The sequence below is a fragment of the Miscanthus floridulus genome, chromosome 8 (genome assembly GCF_019320115.1).
Source record: "Miscanthus floridulus cultivar M001 chromosome 8, ASM1932011v1, whole genome shotgun sequence".
NCBI lineage: Eukaryota > Viridiplantae > Streptophyta > Magnoliopsida > Poales > Poaceae > Miscanthus > Miscanthus floridulus.
Genome location: NC_089587.1, coordinates 148185668 through 148195106, shown reverse-complemented (window position 1 = coordinate 148195106; position 9439 = coordinate 148185668). Strand labels below are relative to the sequence as shown.

At 48.6% G+C, this 9439-nt stretch overlaps 1 protein-coding gene across 1 annotated transcript; it reads right to left on the bottom strand.

Moving 5' to 3' along the window:
* Window positions 1-2912: 2912 nt before the first annotated feature.
* On the bottom strand, window positions 2913-3872 carry LOC136469995 (uncharacterized). The gene has a single exon (XM_066467983.1). It carries the CDS (start codon window positions 3870-3872, stop codon window positions 2913-2915), a length of 960 nt encoding a protein of 319 aa, XP_066324080.1.
* Between the last annotated feature and the right edge of the window lie 5567 nt (window positions 3873-9439).

Genomic DNA, 9439 nt, shown 5'->3' with positions numbered 1-9439 from the left:
GTTCTCTCTCTGTGTTGTCACCCGGGACGTCTGTAGTGGTATGGTATTTGATGAAAGGTTCCCTCCAATCACTGCTCGGGCTAGGGATCGATGCGACTAACAGCTCAGCAGGTGGCTTTTCTTCAATGCCTTCTTGCCCCTGCTTGATGGAAGGCGTCACTAGGTCCTGGATGAACACTCTAGCTAGAACTTCGTCTTGGGTCAACCCTAACTTTGACAGCTCATCGTCTGCTTGGTTGTCAGCCCAGACCATATGTTTGTACTCGATGTCGTAAAACTTGTCTTCTAACTTCCTTATCATGGCGTAGTAAGCATCCATCTTCTCATTAGTGCAATTCCAATCCTTGTTGAGCTGATTGATCATGAGTGCAGAGTTGCCATACACCTAGAGGTGTTTAACGCCGAGCTTGATAGCTATATGGAGACCATGAAGTGCCGCCTTGTATTCAGTGGTATTATTAGATGCTCGGAAGTGTTGGTGAAGGACATAGCAAAGCTTATCCCCCAATGGTGAGATGAAATATACACCTGCCCTAGCACCATCAACATTGAGAGACCCATTGAAGTACATGGTCTAGTGCTCGGGTGGTCGATCAGGATAGGAGTCTACATATCCGTCCACTCGGTGATGAAGTCGATGAGACCCATTGAAGTACTTGATCGTGTGGTGAGGCCTGAAGTCGATGGTATAGGTGCCGAGCTCAACCGCCTGTTTAATGATGTGGCCACTGGCTTCCTTATTGTGGAGGATGTTTCTGAGTGGGTACTCTATGACTACCGCTATGTGGTAGGCGTCAAAGTAGTGATGGAGCTTCTAGGATGTGATTAGGATGGCGTACAACCGCTTCTAGACCTAGGGTAGCGAGTCTTAGACTCATTTAGGACCTAGCTAATGAAGTACACTGGGTGCTAGACTTTGTATGTGTGTCCATCCTCTTCTCGTTTAACAACAATGGTGGTGCTGACTACCCGATTGGTCGCTACGATATAGATTAGTAGGGTTTCATCCTTTTGGGGGTGGTCATGATCAGAGGTGTGGTTAGGAACCGCTTGGGCTCGATGAATGCCTTGTTAGCATCCTCCGACCAGACAAATTTCTTTTGAACCTTGAGTAGCTTGAGGAAGGGGAGTCCCTTTTCGCTTAGACGAGGTATGAAACGACTTAAAGCTACCATGCACACCGTTAGCTTATGGACATCCTTGACATAGGTTGATGGCTTCATGTTGGTCACCGCCACAATCTTCTTTGGGTTGGCTTCGATGCTACGACAACTGATGATGTTGTCTAATAGGATACCGGATGGAACGCCAAAAATGCACTTAGTGGGATTTAGCTTCTATCGATACACTTTCAGGGCTTTAAAAACTTCGGTGAGGTCGACGATGAGGGTGTCAGCAGTCTTAGACTTAACCACCATGTCATTGATGTAAGCCTCAACATTCTTCCTGGTCTGGTCCTTGAGGTAGCGCTGGATGGCTCTTTGATAAGTCGCACCCGCATTCTTGAGCCCGAAGGACATGGTCGTGTAGCAGTAGGCGCCGAAGGGCATAATGAATGACATCTTGATCTGGTCTTCTTCCTTTAGTGCAATCTAGTGATAACCAGAGTAGCAATCTAAAAAGAACAGGAGCTCACAACCGGCTATAGAATCTATGACCTCGTCAATGTCAGGTAAGCCGAAGGGGTCTTTAGGGCAGTGCTTGTTGAGATCCGTGTAATCAACGCACATTCTCCATTCTTTATTTTTTTCTTACAAGAACTGGGTTGGCTAACCACTCCGGATGATACACCTCTTTGATAAAATCGGCGGCTAAGAGCCAAGTTATTTCTACCCTAATGGCCTCCTTTTTGTCCTGTGTGAATCGTTGAAGCTTCTGCTTGATCGGCTTGGCGGTCGCCAAGACATTTAAGGAGTGCTCGATCAGCTCCCGAGCCATGCTAGGCATATCCACTGGTTTCCATGCAAACATGTCAACATGCTCCCTTAGGAAACTCATGAGCATGTCCTCCTATTTGGGATCGAGGTCGGCCCTGATTTGAGCAGTCTTAGACTGGCCGCTAGGGATGAGGACCACTTCCTTCACCTCCTTGGCCTTGGTTGACGCTTAGGCAGCCTCCATGGTTGGGATCTCCAGGTCCTGTGGGGAAATCTACTGCGAACACGCAAGGTAGTCTTGCATGTGGATGGAGATGTCAGTAGCCACGATGAACGCTAAGCTTTCCTTCTTGCAGGAGTAGGTGATGTCGAGGTTGGCGCACAGGGAGAGGACCCCCTGCTCCATTAGCATATTCAAGACTAGGTACGTGTAGTGCAGCATAGCCATAAACTTGGCAAGAGCTGGTTGGCCAAGGATGGCAAGGTACGCCATGTTGAAGTCAGCAACCAAGAAGTTGACATAGTCGATGCGGAAGTGCTTGGCGGTGCCGAATTGTACCGACAGTGTAATCTATCCTAGAGGCAAGGATGCTTTTCTAGGAACAATCCCCTAGAATGGAAAGTCCATGGGGGTAAGGTCTTCTTTCTTGATCCCTAGCTCCTCTAGGGACCTAGCGAATAGGATGTTGAGGGTGCTCCCTCTGTCGATGAGGACCTTCTGGAAGCGCATGTCCTTGATGTTGGGATCTAGGACGAGTGGTAAATGCCCGAGGTATGGGATATCCGACCACTGATCGGCCCTAGAGAAGGTGATCGGGTGCTCTGACTAGTCGAGGTACTTTGGATCAGTGACGGTTCCATCATATGTAGTGACTGACATGACACATCATGCTACAAGCTACTGCTCCTGCTTGTCTTTAGAGACAGCTCTCCCACCAAAGATGGTGGCGATGGTCTTGGTGGGTCCTGGTAGGTTGGGCCCTTGTTCTTGCCTCATTCTCCGCCTTGACCATCTTCAGTCTCATCATCATCATGTCATGGTTTCTTTGATGATTCACCACCAAGTGCTATCTTTAGGCCTCTACACTCTTGCATGGTGTGCTTGGCATCCTTATGGATAGGGCATCGACTGTCTAGCAGGTTGCCAAAATCAGCGTCGTAGGTGCGCTTGGCACGGGCGTTGATGGTGTTGATGGAGTTACCAGGCTGGCGATGATGGCCTTGTCTACCTCTTAAGCTATCTGGGCAGTCGTCATGCTGGGGCTCACGGTCATCTTGGCGGCGGTCGTGGTCGTCATGGCGGCGGTCACGATCATCGTAGCGCCTATCTTCATGACGGTCATCATCATAGTGTTGGTGGTGAGTGGAGCGAGCAGCCTGTTTGGCTTCTTTGGAGTCGGCATATTCATTTGATGTTTGTATCAGTTCACCGATGGTTGTGGGCCTCTTGCGGTATAGCTTGCCATGGAGTTTCTTATGCCAGAGTCCTTTGGTGAAAGCGGCGATGGCTTCAGCATCAGTGATGTTGGGAACAAAATTTATTATCTCTGAGAAGCACCTGATGAAGTCATGCAGGGACTCCTTGGAGGATTGATGAAGCTTCTCTAGGTCATACTTGGTGTCGGGCTGCTCACACGTAGCCATGTAATTGTCGGTGAAGACTTTCTCAAGGTCATCCCAAGATTGGATGGAATTCTCCCATAGGCTAAGGAGCCAGTTGTTCACAGACTGGTTAAGCATGATGGGTAGATAGTTTGCTATGACGTCTTCATCTCCGCTTACGGCTCTCACGGTGATCTCATATAGAGTTAGCCACTGAGTAGGGTTGGCCTTTCCATCATAGGTGTTAACACCAAGAACCTTGAAACCCACAGGCCACCAGATGGCTCGAAGCCTTTCCACAAAGGGGCGAAATCCTAATGCGTCGGTAAGAAGTGGTGCTTGACGGGCAACAAATCCCTTATGTTTGGCATCGAATTGCCAGCGATGCTCCATCTCTGCTTCATAATGTGCGGACCTATTGTTTTTATGCGACTGTAGACATCTGTGGTAGCGTTGATATGGTCACAAAGGTCACGAGGGAGCGGTTGATTGACCTCCTGGTTGTGGTTGCCAGCCCGGCCTCCTTGGGGGCACGGTGGGCGGCCGTCATGGCGTGAATGAGCTTCATAGTTGCCTCTAGATCCACTATAGAGGTAGGGACCTCCAGCCTGAGGTCAAGGGCCCTCGGTGCCATGATATTGGCCTCCTTCATTGCGGCGGGAGCAACGGCTATGAGCTGATATGGTGGAATAAGATTGGGCATTGTTCTGGAACTCATTGACTTGGACTTGCATTGCTATGATATGTGCTCGAACCTTCTCGACCTCTGGAGTGTGAGGGAGTATGTCGAGCTTGTTGAAAGCGACGGCTCGATTAGCGCTTGGAGTCTGGTAGACTGGCTAGTCGCCCACCATGTCAAATGCCTCCTCCAGATTATTACGTTGATGGCGGGGCGGGCCGTGACCATCCTCGTCAGCCCCTTGCACTACTTCTGCATCTCAGTGACGTTGGCGATCGGCGTTCTTCGCTAGACGAGCTTCGTGCTCTTTAGCGGTTTCACCGTCCTTGGTGATGTTATCATGGTTGACGTGGAAAATCATGCCCCCAAACCCCAGAGGGAAAGTAGGGCAGCTTGATACGGTCTTGGTTGAGCCCTTAGAATAATCGTTGGGGTCTCGTTCAAAATGTTGTGAAGAGATTCGGTCAGAAGAGAGGGATCATCCGAGGGCTGGCGAACAGCCACCATGTTGACCATGAGTGCGGGCTAACCAAAGTCAGTCGGGTTGATCATGTAGAGGTCAGTGACGTGGTTGCACTCGATGTGGTTGACAAAGAGGTTGTGGATGGCGTTCTGGTATGTAGATCCCACACCCTCTAGCCCAAAAGGGATAGTGCTTCGGTGGGTCCTCCATCAGAGCCTTGTAGTCGGCCAAATGTTGGTCGGTAGTGGGAAGTGGTCCTCCATCGAGGCCTCGTAGTCGGCCAAACTCACCCTCTGGAGCGGCCGTGATCACCATATTAGAATCTGGCCACCTTGAACGATGCAGCCGAGCAAGTCGCTCAGTTGTAGTAGCTCAGTTATCTTGGAGTATAGGAAATCCATCGCTCGCTCTAGATTGATCTAAGACTAAATCCACGAGGAGCTGACATTCCACTAAGCGGTCTATGACCCGATCGATGGATGCGATTAGATCATCATTGCAGATGGATATCCTAACCCGGTGATAGGGCACCGGGATCGGATATGTCATTGTAGGTGTTGGCGCGATCGGTGAAGGGTGATTCTGCACTGCCTCCATGACTCCCCATTGCTGTTGGGGCCGATGACCCAGGTCATTGATCCAACCATGAAGATCTAGCCTAGCCTGGGAAAGGCCATGGAGCTCGGCAAGGTGACCATCTAGTTCACCATGAATTCAGCACGCACACCCCCTACCTGGCATGCCAGTGTTGACGAGATATGGCTAGTAGTCTATCAAGGGGTATGCCCATGGTAGTAGATAAATCGGTGGAGGTGCACGTGAGAGAACCGGATGGTGACACAGAACGCAAGAGACGACAATTAGGCAGGTTTAGGCCACCGACTTGGCGTAATACCCTACGTCATGTGTCTTTTGGTGGGTTGTATTGCATATGATTAGATGAAAACAAGAGGGGTCCCTACCCGCCTTATATGGCCCAGGGGTAGGGTTATAGATTGGTTGTTTCTATCCTGATCGGTTTTACAAGATAGGAAGTTATAGATATTATGGGATCTAGCATATCCGAGCAGGTTTCCTAGATCACTGAAGATCTTCACATAGTCTTGTGAGGCACGTCAACCTGTATCATGCTTCGCATGGCATTGTCTTGTAGGCTGGGCCTCCACTAGTGGCATGGCCCATGCACAGTCTTGTGGGCTGGACCTACCCTAGCGGCTCGGCAGATTTGTGAGTCCTTGGTTAGGGGTCTCGTGTGGTCAGCGGCTTTGCCATCCAATGGGGCGAGTGGCCATGTTAGGGTTATGTCACGGCGGCCGTGACGGGGGCCCTTGTGTGTCGCTATCCTAAACTGGTGTGTCATAGGAATTTTATAGACAGACGGCAAGAGAACGTTGCACTTTGGTTATCTCCTCTCGCTCTGTAGTTTTTTGCTTTTCCACCATTGCTAGATTCGTGTTTGGTTTTCTAAGATGTGTTCTTTGTTGTGTATCTTTCTCTATGTTTATGCAGCAATTTTAATGCAGCTATGTTTTGTGTTACTATCTACATTTTTCGTGCACCACTAGTGGCCATTATTAGTTGTGATTAACTTTTGTGTTGCTGTTCTTTTCAGGTTCAGCAGGATCGGGGTCTACTTGTATCCGTAAGAGCTAGGCCTTTGGAGTGGAAACATTCTTCTGGTATGTGTTTTTATGTGTGTCTATGTGTCTGATGCATTCTATCATAATCTGCGTTTGCTGTTGCCCCTAAAAATCTATGTGCTTTATTATATTGAGTGAATTTCTTAGATGTTGCCGTGGTCAATGATCTGATCTCTGTTTGTTTACCATTTCTTCTATCGTAATGGAAGCTTTCTAATAATTTAGCCATCTACTGTTGTGTAGGCGACGTTCTTGTGTTTGTTTACTTATGTGGGCTTGTTTGTTCTGTTCTAGGCAACAAGTCTGGCCAAGCTGCATAGACCATATCACTAGCAATGTCTTCTATACAAGGTGAGATAGATTCACCATGTATGACTAGCCATTGTCAACTTCTCAAGGAAGGCCCATCTAACTAATGTCTATTCGAATGTCAGGGGCACATCCAACATTCTTGGTTGTTGCTAGAGTGAAGGTAGGTGCTCCTTGTCGGGCTAGCACACTAAGGATTGATGTGGAAATTAGAGAGCAGCTGGGTGAAAGCTCCTTGTTTGGTTTTGGTAATTGAGTGACAACCTAGGTGGACTAATTGTGTTTGATGTGAGATACATAGGAAATTAGTCCACAGGTATATGTGTGTGAGCAACATATGTCACGATGGTGAAAATGGCTCGGAGATGTTACAAAGCTCACACATGTGATGAAGGAGCTCATTGCATATGAGACATGACATGGAGTCATGTGACTAAGGTGGAGAAGATCATGACAAGGCTTGGCTTGATGGACCAGTTGCAAGCGTGAAGGGCAAGTTGGAGGCTTTGGAGCGATGGACCGTGTGGTGGTGAAGCTTGAGCAAAGACTTGGCACAGATGGACCGATGCAACGGTGAAGAGCAAGTGAGGTCAAGATCGATGAACCAATAAGGTCACATGATGATATGAAGTGGATCATATCATTGTTGATCATGTTGGTGCATGTGTTGCATCAACATTGGAGGAGATGGAATAGAATGCGCAAGGCAAAGGTACAACCTATAGGGCATTTCATTTCACCGGTCATAGGTGTGTAGAGGAGTTTATGACCGGGTTTAGGATAGATGGCCATACTATCAAGAGGGGCAAACTTGTTTGCATATTGGTCATCTAATGTCACTCAAGTGATCTAACTTTGCATCATTGCTAGGATCGAGTGGCGTGGCAAGTTGAGTGGCTAACTCCTTAAAATGTTTGTGAAAAGCTAACACATATACACATGTTGTACACTTGGTGCTGTTGGCACATTTACAAAGGAGGAGAAGTTGGAGTTGAAGCGGATCAACTCAGTGAAGAAACGAAGGCAAAAAGTGGTCACTGGAGGTGACCAGACGCAGGCCTCGGGAGAATCTACGTGTCTGGTCAATTTTAGGCGTAGCACATTGGCTGGCCGAGGGGCACGAGTTGACTGACTGGACTCTAGTCCAAGTGGTGACCGGACTCGACGACGGTGCATCTGATCGAGGCTGACGAATGCTGATGTAAGTGGCTGTGCAAACGAGACGTGGACCTTACGCTAGGCGCGTCCGGTCGCTCCTGATCGGACGTGTCTGATCATCATTTTGCCGCTCGGGGAACTCTCTGGAACCGACCGGACTCAGGCGGTGGTGCATTCGGTCACATGCAAACGGACGCGTCCGATCATGTTTTGGAGGCTCTAGGAGCTCTCTATTGTTGACCGGACGCTGAGGTGTGGTGAGTCTGGTCAAGCTAAGTAGCGCGTCCAATTAGTGGCTGAAGGCGCGTGCACGAGGTAGCCATTGGCGGCAATGGCTATTTCAAATGGCTAGTGCCACATGGAGGCGGTACAGCGATCGGACACTAGGACCGGCGCGCCCGGTCACTTGGACCTGCGCGTCCGGTCGCCCCGAGCTATGCCCAGTGAAGGGGTACAATGGCTCTATTTTCTTGGGGGGCTATAAAACCAAGCATTGGCTGACCTTGGCCTAGTCGCTGAGCACACTAGAGCCTTGGTGGCTTATGTGGTAGTGCTTGGGAGCCCTCTAACTCACTTGAGCTTGATAGTGTTCATCCGATCGAGTGTGTGAGCGATTCTAGTGCGATTGCATCGAGTGGCACTAGGTGATCGTCTTGCAAGCTGGTGGTGCTTATTACTCTTGGAGGTTGCCACCTCCTAGATGGCTTGGTGGTGGTCTCCATCGAAGCCCACAAGAAGCTTGTGTGGTGCCCTAGAGAAGAGCATTGTGAGGGGTATTGTGCTCGCCCCACGGGAGCCGCGAAGAGCAACTCTAATTGAGCATGTCATTGAGCTACCCTCACTTTTGGAGTAGGTTCTTGCGGTGCCCGATGTGCGGGCTTGGAGGGTGATTCCAATTAGCCGCTGAACCACCAAGTGAGCGGTCGACACAATGGGGATGTAGCGTGTTGGCAAGCATGTGAACCTTGGAAGAAAATCACCGTGTCAACATTGTTCTTCCTGTTAGTTTGCAATCCCCTTATACAAGCTTGTAATTAGTTTCATATACATTGTGCTTGTGTAGTTGCTCTTGTAATTAGTTAGCTTGTGTAGCTCACTAGTTACCTTCTTGCTTGTGTAGCATGGAAGAATAAGATTGTGACCGGTGGTGGCCAAATGATGAATCCACCTCACCAAGGAGGTCAACTCTCTATGCCACTTCTCATGTGGGTCTCATGGCAAAGAAACAGAAGGATGTGGCAAGTGAAAGCGAGAGTGATAGTGAAAGTAAAAGTGAGAGTGAGAGTGAAGATGGAAGTGATGATGATGAGTTCAATCAACACTTGGCACGTCTAAACAAGAAAGACAAGTTGATGGTGCTCAAGCTCATAGAGAAAATTCAAGAGCAAAAAGAAACAATTCATGAACAAGAAGAGTTTCTCATCAACAAGATCAAGTGCTTGGAGAAGTTGACCAAAAAGCATGAAAAGCTTAAGTGCTCTCATGCTAGTTTGGTCGAAAGGTATGAAAACTTGTCAATTGAGCAAACTTGTACTATTAACTCTCTGTCTTGTGTTGCTCAATAAGAAGATGAGAATTATGGGCTCAAGGACAAGGTGGAAAGGCTCACTAGCAAGAATGAGATCTTACGAGAAGATCATGATGAGCTCTTGTGCACTCATGAGAAGCTTATGGATTCCCATCTCATGCTAGAAATTGCTCATGAGGTTGT

Bases quoted from the DNA above. Each gene is read 5' to 3' on its own strand.
- LOC136469995 (XM_066467983.1), bottom strand. From the start codon at position 3,872: ATGGAGCATCGCTGGCAATTCGATGCCAAACATAAGGGATTTGTTGCC.